The sequence below is a fragment of the Taudactylus pleione genome, unplaced genomic scaffold, assembly GCF_031769625.1.
Source record: "Taudactylus pleione unplaced genomic scaffold, aTauple2 ptg000039l, whole genome shotgun sequence".
In the NCBI taxonomy this organism is placed as follows: domain Eukaryota; kingdom Metazoa; phylum Chordata; class Amphibia; order Anura; family Myobatrachidae; genus Taudactylus; species Taudactylus pleione.
In genome coordinates, this window is record NW_028284441.1 from 12,334,771 (window position 1) to 12,350,481 (window position 15,711).

The following is a 15,711-nucleotide window of genomic DNA, read 5'->3' on the forward strand; positions in this document are numbered from 1 at the left end:
ACAAAGTCAGAGAGCTCATGATAAACAGAAACGAAATTACGATCTCCATGCCCATGCTGAACCATTACCCATTGGGAGTCAAGTCTGGAAGAGAAAAAATCATCGAACCAGCAAATTAGACTATCAATGGGAAAAGACCATAGTTGAGAAACCCAGAGAGGGTATAGCTCTGTATCTTATTCAAAGAAAGGATGGCAGTCACAGACATCTAGTTCACCGAGATCTACTTAAAGAGTCTCGTCATCCAACTGCTAGTTGTATGGACATGTATAAATCAGACCCGCAAAAGTCAGAATCTCTTCAGACTGAAAAACCAGTTGATTACATGAATCTATTGATGAGCATGTATTGGCCTGTCCATTGTAGCTCCAGTGAACCTTCAAGGGGTCAAGACATGCTGATCCTCTCTGATAAAACCGAGAAGTCTCCAAGTTGTCCAACAACCGATCTGACCTCCTCAGGACTCAGGCGCTCAGTAAGAAGCACCAGGGGAAGATTACCCCAAAGATACCAACAGTGACATCGCCATTGGTACCAACCAATGTTAAATGTGAACTTTAAAAATAACAATTGTGATATATAACTCTGCGTGGGGTCACGCATGTTTTAGAGGGGGGGAATGTGGTACCCCCAAACTGTGAGAGTACCGCTTCATAGAATCCCTGAGGTTAAAATGACCCAGTTTTTGTGAAAAGTGATGGTCATGATGTATTACTGATGCCTTGTTGGTGTTTCACAATGTTTATGTTGAATGCAATACTTTGTCTGGAATTACCCTGCTTTATTTATTATGAAAGTACAGTGCCCTATTGCCCTGAAGGAGTGGTCTATTCCCTTTTGACTCACACTGTGGCCATTATGAGAGGGGGCACGAGGCAGGACTCCCCCACTGAACTGTACAGGGGTGCCCTGTATGTTAGAGCAAGGCTGGCCGGCTGCTATGAGAACTATGGGCTGTGGCGCGCGACTCCGGCGGGAGAAGAGCCGGCGCGTGTTGGAGCCCCGGATGGGAGATATAAAAAGCGCTGCCCATCTGACTGAGGGTCTGTCCTGAGGTAACGCCGTCATGAGGAGGTGACACGGTCTGTCGGGAGGAGATCGGCGGCCGGACGCGGGCAGCGCAGCTCCAGGACCCGGTGGTGAGCGCGGAGAGAGTTCCGGAGCATCTCACCACTCTCCGAGAGCAGGTGTCGGCAACCCGTCAAGGCGGAGCTCAAGGCGGAGCCAGAAGCAGAGCCGGAGGCGGACAGGGGTATTCAAGGCAGCCCTCCCTAGCTTCCCTGCTAAGTCCGGAGGCGGAGATAGAGGATCTGTGAGGCGGATCTATCGGAGAGAGGGTGGAGGAGCGATGGTGAGTGACAGCTCCCCTAGGGACTTGCCGTACTTTACAAAAAGCCCTTAGGAGTGGAAAACAAAGACATAAAAGGTCCCTATATAGTGCAGTGATATGGAAGGAGCTATAGTCACAGTAAAAACATCATAACATCAGCTGCCTTATTCAGTCAGATTACAGGCTCCGCAGACTTTAGGGATTGCTCTCAAGTTCCCTCAGCAATACTTACCTCAGTTAATTATACTGCTTTCATCACACCCTTATTAAGCTCTGCAAGCCAGTACCAGCGCAGCTTTAGCGAAGTGCAGTCAAATCATCATCCCTTGTTATTCTGCAAAGATACTCCCAAGCCCACCCATGTTCGTCTCCATGCAACCTTGACCTTTTAACCTGTACACAGAGAACAGAGGATTGTAAACTGATTAGCAACAGTGTTCACAGCCCAGAACAGGATTATAAGTAGACACTTTCTTGACAGTATAGCGCAGGAAGCAATCTCTGCCTCATTAAACAAACCGGCTTAGGAAGGGAGTCAATACAGTAATGCAGAGATAGTAACGGGATTAACCAATTAACTAACCCAAACCATCTGCATTTCTCATGAGCTTGTAGACTCATTAGAGCAACAATTGTGCACCATCGTTAATAACTTAGTTGGCCGGCCATCTGGGGACTGTACTATAGTAAAAGGTTATTGTATTGCATGTTACTACTGTTGTGGTATTTAAGTAATGATATATTTATTGCATGAAATCTGATAACGACTAGAAGTACGGGGTTAACCCTTTTAATTTGCAGATAGACAACTGCGAAGGAGTCTTTGTTCCAGTATAATAAACTATTCGTTGGACAAGTGTCCCTTTACTGTAGTGCACTACTGTAATGCATATGTGATTTGTGTAATGTATTGAGTCATACGCGCTGTATTGTGTATTGTATTTGTTCCCTTGTTACTCTTTGAAACGACATTAAACCTGTTGTGGTATCTCCAGAAGAGCAATCGTTCCAGAGTTAAATTTATTTGGCATCGTGGTAAGACATTCCTAACACACTGCCGTATCAGATATCACTTTAGGGGGGTGTTACATAATTGGCGTCCCAAGAACAGGATACGAAACCTGAAATTAAAACAAGATGTCACAAGAACGTTCAGCAGGAGATTCATCCCAACAAAGTCCGGCAATGGCACAATTAAACCCTATAACAATGCCATATTATTTCGGGGCCCCGTGGCTCCCAACATATACAGGGGATGAACAAGATGTAGAGTCGGAAGGTAATTCTCTAAGGGAGTTTAAAAATAAAATGAGGAGCATGTTCCGATTATATCCTTTAACAGACCGTCAGCAAGTTGAAATACTAATTGGACAATTAAAAGGGTCCGCATTGAGAGCAGTTACTTCCTGGCCACGAGAAGAAAAGCTTAATATTGACCAAATTCTACAAAGGTTAGCTGATACCTTCGATATCCGTACTGTGTCAGAATTAAAAATGAAATTTTATGCCCGAAAGCAGCAGTTTGGGGAGTCCCTCCGCAGTTTTGCACTGAGCCTCCAAGAAGCGCTGCGTCGAATCCAAGCTGTGGATGCCACCGAGGTGCGAAACATTGATGAAACCTTAGTCAATCAATTTGTTGAGGGGTCTCGAGGGGAGAGCACTAGAGCACAATTACGTCTGCTGCAAATGCAAATGCCACGAAGCACTTTTCTTGATTTCAAAGAAGCCTCTATTAAAATGGTGGGATCTGCCAGGAGCGATGATGTCATGTCCCCTGAGATGCCAGGCTTTCAGGAAATAGCTCGAGATGCATCTGTAGGGGGTCTAACTACGATAAAAGGGAACTTGGCCCAAAGCGTTCAGTCCACCACTGTGGATCCGTTACAAACTTTGACAAGTCAGGTGGAGAAGTTAGCGGCTGGATTAACTGAGATGTGTCAGGAGATTAAAAAAATCGCAAAGCATACAGGGGAGCCTAGAGAAGAAAACTGGCGCCGGGAAAGAAGAAGAGTAACTTCTGATTGGTGGGCTCCACCCCGCTCCAACGGGCGACGACCAACAGATCAATTCGATTCAATGGGACGTCCAATCTGCCGCAAATGTAATCGCAGTGGACACATTGAGCGGAATTGTACCCCAGCAGATTCTTTAAACTCCAATGCCCCGAGGATGGAGAACAGTCCTCAGGGGTAACAAGTCGAATAGATCCAACTCCGGAGAAATGGTGGCCACAATATGTGGGGCGTTGTCCAGTTGTCCCTGTTCGTTTGAATGGAATAGAAATGCCTGCTATGCTTGATACTGGGTCCCAAGTTACCACCATACAGTCCAAAGCCTATCAGAAATATTGGAAAAATGAACCTATTTTTCTTCCGCCACCCACGTGGCTACAGCTGATTGCCAGTAACGGCCTGGGCATCTCTTGCCAGGGGTATTGGGAAACAGACATTCAAGTGGGAAGGGCAATTCTACCAAAACAAGGGTGTATCATTACCAACGTGGAAGACGACAATGCCGTAGCCGTCATAATTGGAATGAATGTCCTTCAGAACTGCCCTGAGGAGCTTATTATGGCCTTAAAGGCCGAACTCTATCAGAAGAGAACGACAGAACGCCAAGTCCTGCAGCATACTATTAAAGTCATCCAAGGTCACCAGAAGTTGGCCAACTCAGAAGGAGAAATAGGGAAAGTCCGAGTGGCAGACAGTCAACCCATAATTCTCCAGCCCAATGCAGAAACTGTAATCTGGGCCAAAGCGCGTTGTGGTCCCCAAGGGACCAGTTACGAGGCTATGGTTGAACCAAATGAGACCCAAGGTCGAGAAGATTTAGTGGTGGCCAAATCGTTAGTGAAAATCCAGGATGGGCGCGTACCACTGCGTATTCTAAATCCTCATAACCATCATATCCGACTTTTCAAGCATCATCCTATAGCTAAATTGTCTCAAGTCACTTTTCAGGATGTTATTGACCCAAGGTTCGTTATCAAGCAACACAGTATGACAACAAAAACTGATCAAAACTCGGGTGGAGGAACCATGGTGGACCGCCATTCAAATTGGGGATGAAGAAACGACAGTTGACATGAAGGAAGGAGTTCTCCAAGTGGTTCAAGAATGTTCAGAGGCCTTCAGTACAGATCCCTCCGACTTTGGGAAGGTTGACTGTATCATGCACCACATTCCCACCGGGAATGCTAGCCTGATTAAAGAAAGACATCATCCCCTTGCCCCAGCTTTATATCAGCCAGTAAGAAAGACGTTGCAAGACATGGAAGCATCGGGAGTCATCACAGAGAGTCATAGCCCATGGGCAGCCCCGATGGTCCTTGTAAAGAAAAAAGATGGACAATTACGATTTTGTATCGACTACCGAAAACTTAACAATGTTACCCATAAAGATGCATATCCCCTCCCAAGGATTGAGGAATCATTAGCAGCCTTAAAGACAGCAAAATACTTTTCCACCCTTGATTTGACCAGTGGATATTGGCAGGTGCAGGTGGCTCCCCCGGATAGGGAAAAGACCGCCTTTACGACCCCAATGGGACTATTTGAGTTTCTAAGAATGCCTTTCGGGCTCTGTAATGCCCCCAGAACGTTCCAACGGCTGATGGAGCATTGTCTCGGCCATAGAAATTTTGAAATGGTTCTGTTATATTTGGACGATGTGATCATATTTTTCCGAACCTACCAAGGCCATCTCCAGCACTTAAGAGAAGTGTTCGTGCAGCTTGTTAAGTATGGACTCAAATTGAAACCATCCAAATGTCATCTTCTCAAGCCGAAAGTATCATATTTGGGGCACATCGTGTCAGCTGATGGGATTTCACCTGACCCCGACAAGATCCAAGCCATCCGAGAATGGCCTATCCCACGCACCATCAGAGATGTACGATGATTCCTAGACTTCATCGGGTACTACCGGCGTTTTGTTGAACATTTTGCAGAGATTGCCGCCCCGATCCAAGAACTCTTAAGAGGAGTCCCCAACTCGGGGCACACAAGAAATCTCCCAATAGAGTGGACCTCAAAGTGCCAGGAAGCTTTCAATCAACTAAGAATCGTCTTGACTGAAGCACCTTTGTTGGCTTATCCCAACTATGGATGCCCCTTCCGCCTGTATACAGATGCCAGCAATCAAGGTCTAGGAGCAGTTCTATCACAGGAGCAGGAGGGGTGAGAGGGTGTTATCGCCTATGCCAGCAGGAGTCTAAAAAGAACTGAGAGAAACGACGCCAATTATAGCGCCTTCAAACTGGAATTGCTGGCACTGGTGTGGGCGGTCACTGAAAAATTCAAGAATTATCTCCTGGCCACTCCAGTTGTTGCCTATACTGATTGTAACCCGTTGGTTCATCTACAAACTGCACAATTAGGGGCCCTTGAGCAACGGCGGGTTTCCCGATTGGCTAATTTCCAAGTCAACATCCAATATCGAAGTGGCCGAGTAAATGTCAACGCTGATGCTCTATCCAGGATATCCCACCAAAACGAACAAGGGGAAACAGAAGACACGGAAGAAGCAATTGAAATGCCTACCTTTCAGCCAGTTCGGAGTACTTCAGTCCAGAATACTATCACTTCTGACAATCGGCCCAATAGTTTCCCTCTAAGTGATGAGACAGGAAGATTGTGGCTACAAAAGCAAAGGAGTAGCCCCATTATCCAGCAAATCGTAACCTTAATCCAAAATCATAGTCAATTATCCAAGCAGGAAAGACAAAGAGCTCCATTGGAAGTTTCGAAACTATGGAGACAACGAGAAAGGATGACAGTACAAAACGGCTTATTAGTTCGAAAAAGCATTGACCCTAAAACACATCTCCCGATAACCCAGATCGTGGTACCGAGGGTGGAGGCAGAGACCATTCTAAGGACTTATCATGATGGTTCTGGCCACTTTGGTTATCAGAAAACGGAAACCACCATCAGAAAACGGTTCTACTGGATACATATGCGGGAAAGCATCGAAACCTGGTGCCAAGAATGTGTCCCTTGCACCTTGAAAAAGAAAGCACCGACCTCACAAAAATCTCCTTTACATCCTATTGTAACTTGTCGTCCCTTGGAGATAGTCACCCTTGACCATGTCAAATTGGAAAGAAGCCGAACAGGCTATCAATATGCCCTCACTATAGTAGATCACTACACCAAGTATGCTGTTATCTTGCCAGTACGGGACATTACCGCCCAAACCACAGCCAAAATATTCTGGAGGGCCTTTGTTCCACCATATGGCTACCCCGAGAAAATTCTGACAGACCAGGGGTCTGCTTTCGAATCGCATCTATTCAAGGAACTGTGCAAATTGTACAGATGCGACAAACTGCGAACCACCGCCTACCATCCACAAGGGAATGGTGTCTGTGAGAGAATGAATCAAACCCTCATCAACCTTCTCAGAGCCATTCCCCTACCACAACGAAACGAGTGGCCTACCCTACTGGCTGAATTGGTCTATATCTACAATAATACCGTACACCAGACCACCGGGTATACCCCATACTACCTGTTATTTGGGCGACAGGGCCAATTACCTGCAGACATACAGCTAGAAGTGTCTTTAGAGGAACCGCAAGGCTCCCACCATCAACAGGAATGGGTAGCTGAGCATCAGTCTAGGTTAAAAATAGCCTATGATCTGGTAAATCGACAAAGTCAGAGAGCTCATGATAAACAGAAACGAAATTACGATCTCCATGCCCATGCTGAACCATTACCCATTGGGAGTCAAGTCTGGAAGAGAAAAAATCATCGAACCAGCAAATTAGACTATCAATGGGAAAAGACCCCCTACACCATAGTTGAGAAACCCAGAGAGGGTATAGCTCTGTATCTTATTCAAAGAAAGGATGGCAGTCACAGACATCTAGTTCACCGAGATCTACTTAAAGAGTCTCGTCATCCAACTGCTAGTTGTATGGACATGTATAAATCAGACCCGCAAAAGTCAGAATCTCTTCAGACTGAAAAACCAGTTGATTACATGAATCTATTGATGAGCATGTATTGGCCTGTCCATTGTAGCTCCAGTGAACCTTCAAGGGGTCAAGACATGCTGATCCTCTCTGATAAAACCGAGAAGTCTCCAAGTTGTCCAACAACCGATCTGACCTCCTCAGGACTCAGGCGCTCAGTAAGAAGCACCAGGGGAAGATTACCCCAAAGATACCAACAGTGACATCGCCATTGGTGCCAACCAATGTTAAATGTGAACTTTAAAAATAACAATTGTGATATATAACTCTGCGTGGGGTCACGCATGTTTTAGAGGGGGGGAATGTGGTACCCCCAAACTGTGAGAGTACCGCTTTATAGAATCTCTGAGGTTAAAATGACCCAGTTTTTGTGAAAAGTGATGGTCATGATGTATTACTGATGCCTTGTTGGTGTTTCACAATGTTTATGTTGAATGCAATACTTTGTCTGGAATTACCCTGCTTTATTTATTATGAAAGTACAGTGCCCTATTGCCCTGAAGGAGTGGTCTATTCCCTTTTGACTCACACTGTGGCCATTATGAGAGGGGGCACGAGGCAGGACTCCCCCACTGAACTGTACAGGGGTGCCCTGTATGTTAGAGCAAGGCTGGCCGGCTGCTATGAGAACTATGGGCTGTGGCGCGCGACTCCGGCAGGAGAAGAGCCGACGCGTGTTGGAGCCCCGGATGGGAGACATAAAAAGCGCTGCCCATCTGACTGAGGGTCTGTCCTGAGGTAACGCCGTCGTGAGGAGGTGACACGGTCTGTCAGGAGGAGATCGGCGGCCGGACGCGGGCAGCGCAGCTCCAGGACCCGGTGGTGAGCGCGGAGAGAGTTCCGGAGCGTCTCACCACTCTCCGAGAGCAGGTGTCGGCAACCCGTCAAGGCGGAGCTCAAGGCGGAGCCAGAGGCAGAGCCGGAGGCGGACAGGGGTATTCAAGGCAGCCCTCCCTAGCTTCCCTGCTAAGTCCGGAGCGGAGATAGAGGATCTGTGAGGCGGATCTATCGGAGAGAGGGTGGAGGAGCGATGGTGAGTGACAGCTCCCCTAGGGACTTGCCGTACTTTACAAAAAGCCCTTAGGAGTGGAAAACAAAGACATAAAAGGTCCCTATATAGTGCAGTGATATGGAAGGAGCTATAGTCACAGTAAAAACATCATAACATCAGCTGCCTTATTCAGTCAGATTACAGGCTCCGCAGACTTTAGGGATTGCTCTCAAGTTCCCTCAGCAATACTTACCTCAGTTAATTATACTGCTTTCATCACACCCTTATTAAGCTCTGCAAGCCAGTACCAGCGCAGCTTTAGCGAAGTGCAGTCAAATCATCATCCCTTGTTATTCTGCAAAGATACTCCCAAGCCCACCCATGTTCGTCTCCATGCAACCTTGACCTTTTAACCTGTACACAGAGAACAGAGGATTGTAAACTGATTAGCAACAGTGTTCACAGCCCAGAACAGGATTATAAGTAGACACTTTCTTGATAGTATAGCGCAGGAAGCAATCTCTGCCTCATTAAACAAACCGGCTTAGGAAGGGAGTCAATACAGTAATGCAGAGATAGTAACGGGATTAACCAATTAACTAACCCAAACCATCTGCATTTCTCATGAGCTTGTAGACTCATTAGAGCAACAATTGTGCACCATCGTTAATAACTTAGTTGGCCGGCCATCTGGGGACTGTACTATAGTAAAAGGTTATTGTATTGCATGTTACTACTGTTGTGGTATTTAAGTAATGATATATTTATTGCATGAAATCTGATAACGACTAGAAGTACGGGGTTAACCCTTTTAATTTGCAGATAGACAACTGTGAAGGAGTCTTTGTTCCAGTATAATAAATTATTCGTTGGACAAGTGTCCCTTTACTGTAGTGCACTACTGTAATGCATATGTGATTTGTGTAATGTATTGAGTCATACGCGCTGTATTGTATATTGTATTTGTTCCCTTGTTACTCTTTGAAACGACATTAAACCTGTTGTGGTATCTCCAGAAGAGCAATCGTTCCAGAGTTAAATTTATTTGGCATCGTGGTAAGACATTCCTAACACACTGCCGTATCAGATATCACTTTAGGGGGGTGTTACACATAGTGCAATGCTTAGCCTTGCTACTGGTTGGAGAGCTAAGTCCAGAGTAACCTAAACTTTGCTTGGCTCTAGCCAAATCTAGCTGCCTCCAATCCGATAACCCAAATATAACACCTCTGCCATCCCCACCTGGAACTTTTTCAAGGCAAACAGTCAACTCTGCCTCAAAATATGTGGAAGCACTTTAGCAAAATGCTCAAGATTCAATAGCTCATATATCTGGGGCATAGGAAAGTCATCTGTCACTGTAACCATGTTAACACTATGTTAGTCCACACAGGACCAGGAGGACTAGTTCTTTTTAAGCAATAACACAACAGTTGTTATCCAGGAGCTCCGTGAAGGGACATCGCTATTTCCAGCATCAATTTTGTGGCCATATGGAGAACCTTGGGACTTACAGGTATATGATATGCAGTTTAGCTAATAGGTAAGACCTCCCTGCTGTCATCATGGAGGTTTATCACTTTAGTGCACCCAGGTTCGCTGGTGATGTGGGCTTGTTGCACCTCCAACAACACCTCCCCAAAGCCCACCTGTATTTCTTGGTGATCTGGACCCTTGCCTGCCCTGCATCTACCCCTTTCTCTCACTTAGCATTGACAAACACAGGTGTCAGCAACTTTTGGCAAGTGTGTCACAAGGTGGCATGCAAGGATGTTTTCAGTGGCATCTGCAGTGATGCCCCAAGCTTTCCAAATTTAAAAATGTGCCTTAGTAGCAACACAGAGCATGCTGTGTGCTTGGTTCTCTGCCTTTGCTTTGGGCTGCATTACAGTATTCAATTGAGAGGCTGAACTGCAGTTTGAGACTCAATAGTGATGGAAAAAATAACATATTTTGCTCCCTGATTGCAGCAGCTAAGCACATGGTTCCCTGACTCTCACATGATTGAGGATGAGTCAGGTTAGACAGAGCAGAGGGGAAAGACTGCCCCTGTCTCACAGCAACAGTAAGCATAGGTGCTGGGCCTGCCAGTAACCTTGACATGCTAGTCCTGTGATACAGGGTTAGCATGTCCTACAGGGCTAGACTCCTACAATATATCATGAACTATATCAAGGGGGAAACAGTGGGAGCAGACATAAAACAAAAGGAAGCTTGCGCGTACCAAATGGAAGAGGTTTGGCAAACAATAGGCAAGGGAGCAGTCTTGCAGGATTGATCTACAGGAAACAAGAGGACGGACTTGGACCAGTGTACAGAAGGCAGGCAAGATAGACATGAGGGGAGGGAGACTTGGTGGAGATAAGGCAAGTAGGCAGCTGGCAGACGAGACATGGAGAAGATAAGGATGGGCAGAGGTTATTATTTAAAAGTTTTAAATAGAATTCTTAAGTAATAAATAGAGCACGGGTTTTCAGAATGAATCTTAAAATTTTATTAACGTATCTAATCTCTGATATCTTATATACAAAATTTATATGTCAATAATATAGGCTACAAATCTCTGTTCCAGTTGACATTCTTTATATAATTTCCGCTCATTTATGCTGTTGTATTGCAAGTCATTATATTCTGTTCAATAACTGACTTGTCAACAGGATGCATTTTATAACTTTTTTGATGTATTTATATTTTAATTCAATAAAATTGTTTAAAAAAAAAAAAAAAAAAAAAGGATGGGCAGATCAATACTGACCAGTAATCAGGCCAGATAGGGGACAATATTTGTGCATCAGAAAATATAATGATGAACAGCGCTAATGTATATATGTTTTGTTATTAAAATACTTATGTTAATTGTGACTTCACAAAAATGAAAAAAGACATGTTAATTCACATTCACTATTAATAAACAATAACATCACATCACATGATAAAAATGAATACATTTATATGTGCACCTTCAATATAATAATAAGGTGCCAAAGTTAGGAGACAAGTTCCTTGCAGAGAATTAAATACTGAAAAGATAATATGCTGGTGTGTATGAAATCAGAATTACTTTCAAGCACTCCACAGCCTCATAAGGTATAAACCTCTAAAGTTACTGAGAGTCCAGGTCCTCTGGAAAAGTCTCAGTGTCCAACTCAGGTGGAAAATACTGTAGTAAGTGTAAATTAACCAGCACTCCAGCAATCCTCTTTGCCCATGTTCAGTATGCAGGTCTGGATCTGAAAGGCAATATTAAACACAAGTCATACGATACAGCACTGTAAAGCGTTTCCCAGAAAAGACCACATCAACGCATTTCGTCTCCGACTAGAAACTTTATTAAGATGGTAATACTTATCACCGGATCCTTTCAAATACCACTGGCATTGGTGTAATCTTGATTAGTTCAGGTTTGGCACCTGAATAGACTTTGAATTGACCCTTTGGTTTCACAATTAGGTGAAGTGAAAACCAACACCTATTTGTAAGTTCACCTGCAGACCAACCAGAAATCTGATATATAACATTCTAGCAGGCAGCTGGCAAGCAGTGCATGGAGATAATAAGGATGGGCAGAAATGTGTTGTATAGAAAGTTTAATGCTGACCAGGAACTGGGCCAGATAGGAGGTCATCTTTGTGCATCAACACCTCTGAGTAAATGACCACTTAGACAGCACAGCAAGCTATATCACCCAAGAATTCTGTAAGAATATAATTTTTATAGTCCACCCTCCTTTTGTATAGAGATCAGTGTTTACCAGATGAGGGATGTCAGAGTGGTCTGTGTCTAGTGATCAGTCTGTTCCAGGTGTGATATCAGTGTCACCTCTGTATAGAGATCATGTGTGTGATATTGGTGTGACCTGTATATAGTGATTACTGTATAGGTACTAGTGTTTATCATTGTTGATGGCACTCTGGAAATTTTGGGGGTTTGCAATATTTAATGTCTGGCACCTTAAGAGAAAAACATTGCCTACTCCTGGGCTAACATGTTGAGCAAGGAAACGGTTTAGGGGCTGTCCATGGGAGGGAAGTATACTGCCATTGTTGAAAGACGAGTGCGCTGCTGTGAAAACTCCAGACTTTCTGTTCTCTAGGGAGGCTTAATACCCTGTCCCAAGATGGCCACATTGATCATTACTAAGCATGTTAAGGTTCCATCTTGTCTGTACTATGTGAGAATGAGATGGAGAGAGACAAAAGTCTCCTTCTTAGCTCCTATATGAGAGATCCATTAATATCTGCATTTGAAGCTGTTCTCTGCACCACTACCAATTTGCAGCATACACTCAATAGCTGGTGAGCTTCATAGAACTCCACTCCGCTCAAGCTTCACTCTATTACCAGTGTGCATGTAACAGTGAGTACGGCTGTACCTGCTATATCTATCAATGAACCAACACACTGGTTAAGTAACTGGGCTGTTCATAGTTTGAGTCATCTGCTGGTGTGTGCCTACATAACAATGCAACATCAACACCTGTACACACATCTTTTCCAACAGCCATCAGGTTTGCTTTAACCTGGTTAGAAAGGAATGTTTCTAACCACATTGCAATTTTTCTCTTTAAACTTCTTGACTACAGCGATGGGCCCACCTGTCACAGTCCTGGTTGCGAGTTAGCTCCATGAATCTCTGACGGTGCTCTCTCAACTTTTCTGTGTATACTAAGAATACTGCCTATATACCTTCCTACCTATACCTTCTAAACCCTGCCTATAAACCTCTACAATTGACACTATTTGCATACGCAGTCATACAGTAAAATAAAGAATTTAGATCTTGAACATGTGTTCCAAAGCACAAAGTATTATTCATGTAAAGTACAGTCAGTTACACGCTGTGATCTAAGTACAATTTAGCGCAAAGAATTATACAGACCCAAGATACAGTCATACATACGCAAGCGCTCTGGGACCAGATTCCGGCATCAGCAAGAGACCTCCATCAAACAGCAATCAGCAGAATAGACTAGAAACCCAGGGTCAGAGCACACATATTTATACCCCCCCAGAAATAAGCTGAACAAAAGAGAGGTCTTGTTGCGATTCCATTGGCTCTCCTTCACGGTACGTTTGTTACAAGGCACTTAACAGTTGATTCAAATGGCCACAGTCCAGTCTCAAACAGCTGGTTGCCTTTATTTTCCCACCTCATGCAAATCTAGACTGTTGGTTTTACAAAGTACATTTTGGTTCTTTATGTCTTTACGGTCCATAAGTTGCGAACGCATGTTCCGATCTTCACGCCGATAATACCAGGAAGCTGGGGATAAAGTGCGGATCAGTATAATATCAAACATGGCTTACTTATCACGTATTAAACCTTAGATACCAAAATAGTCTTTATTTCACAGCATTTGTAATAAATGAATAAAACTTGGATATTTTACTTTATAGCTATGGAACCTTTTGTGTAAGTCTGCATTATGTAAGTATTAAGGATATGGGAACAGACGCTAGTTAGGTTTATCTGATTTGGGGCAGATGTGCACGCATGCAGCTAATAAACAGCGTTCGCATGCAGGATATTGTGCATTCGCTACTGTGCGTAACTCATTCCTTACTAACAGTTTCAAACTGCAATGCAAATGTGTTATGGGCAGTGAGCTTCACGTCTCAAACAAGGTGGAGACCCCCAGCTTTGAAGCTGGGGCCATTCTGTCTGGGAGTGAGACTAAAACCTGTGTAGATCAATATCTGGGTTATATTACAATTGCCACAACTATACTTGTCTATATACAGGGATTCCCAATTTGTATGTAAAACACTCACAGTATTCTGGTGTATTGTCTATTCTATTTACTTTTCTCTGGAGGCTGTTTTTCTAGTTGTTTTGGTATTTCTCTATGTAAGGTTGTCCCCAGAATGGGCCTGTCATGGCTTCTAAAAAGATTATCAAAAACATTGCCATCTGTACTTAGCTCGTGAGTTGTAACTTAAAATGGTGCTGGTCGCAAAATGGCGTCTTTCTAAAATGGAGTCTAGCTGCCATTCGCAAGATGGCGTTTCGCACGCTAATTTTTACGCTGATTCCCTCTCAGCCACTAATCCAGCTTTGACAGTCCACCCTTTGATAGTGAACAACATGCTATCACATCCTGATGTTAAAATTAATTTTAGGCAGACATACATATATTACTTAATGTTATTAGGGGATGGAACAAGGTGGTTCTTAATCCATCAATAATGTGTCTCTAGGAGGGGACATAAAACTACCATTACACGCACACCGCGGACCTTGGGAGATCATGTGAAAGATGTGGGGATGCACCAGTCCTATAAAGGAAGTTTTGATGGGGAATTAGGGACTTACATTATTTGAGGTGTTTTTAAAATAACATTTTGATAATACTTTTTATGCACATCTAAATATAATACATTATATGATGGTATTTCTAGTTCAGGGTTGTAATGCAGTTCTACATTTACCTCAGTATTCATGTGGGTACTACTAACCACCATCATAATTTCGCTCTTCCAATTTACCTTATTTTTACATTTTCCACACTTCAACACATTAGGAACACACTTGACACATATGTCAATAAGTGACATTTGTGTCAAGTGTGTTCCTAATGTGTTGAAGTGTGGAAAATGTAAAAATAAGGTTGTCATCAATTACTATGATGACAACCAATATAAGGATCAGGAGTTTACCTATGCTTGCGATCATTTCCTGGGCCCATTTCCCTAGGCCTGAGAACCATTTTACAGGGTTCAACCATGTCACCCATTCCTCTACCTTTTCCTCTACTTCAGCCACTGAAGCGTTATCGTTCTTCCGAAATTCCCATTTTAGCTGCAGAATTTCATCCATCTTCCGGTCTATCACCTCCTTGGGGTCACTGGTGTTATTAGTAATATATGTGCAGCACTTTACTCCAAACTGGGTGGCCAAAGTTACGCAATACCCTCCAGTGACAGCTGTTAAATAATTTAGCACTAGTCTGTGTTCATACTGTGTGTGAAGATATGGTGATGGTGTGATTTTATGAATACCAAGCATTTCACCATGTGTAAGGGTCATAATTTCTGGAAGCAGTCTTCCCAAATAACATAACAATTATGGTACTAAGATTGGTCAGACACTCCACTGATTTGGCATAGCACTCCTTCTCCTGACTCCACTCCATCAGCACTGCCATCAGCTCCCATCTCCTCTATCGGTCCTCCATCACAGAAACTGGGTATCCCCAAATAAACCAAGATGACGGAAACTCTGGAAGAAGAATACAAAAATGAACACAGCAGAACAATGCCTTGCTGCGACACTGATCTACAGTTTTCTTTTAGCTCAGGCTTCTCACTGTCACCTTTTTAATCTGCCTTGCTGCGACACTGATCTACAGTTTTCTTTTAGCTCAGGTTTCTCACTGTCGCCTTTTTAATTCTCCCGTCACAAGCTTGCGAT

The 15,711-nt window shown here is 43.8% G+C and overlaps 1 protein-coding gene across 1 annotated transcript; it reads left to right on the plus strand.

The window, feature by feature from the left end:
* The first annotated feature begins 2,467 nt into the window (after nucleotides 1-2,467).
* On the plus strand, nucleotides 2,468-3,523 carry LOC148538616 (uncharacterized). The gene has a single exon (XM_088453469.1). The coding sequence runs from the start codon at nucleotides 2,468-2,470 to the stop codon at nucleotides 3,521-3,523; it is 1,056 nt and encodes a 351-aa protein (XP_088309595.1).
* The last annotated feature ends 12,188 nt before the right edge of the window (nucleotides 3,524-15,711 follow it).

What these genes read in the sequence shown, in the direction of transcription:
- LOC148538616 (XM_088453469.1), top strand. Translation starts at nt 2,468, where the DNA reads ATGTCACAAGAACGTTCAGCAGGAGATTCATCCCAACAAAGTCCGGCA.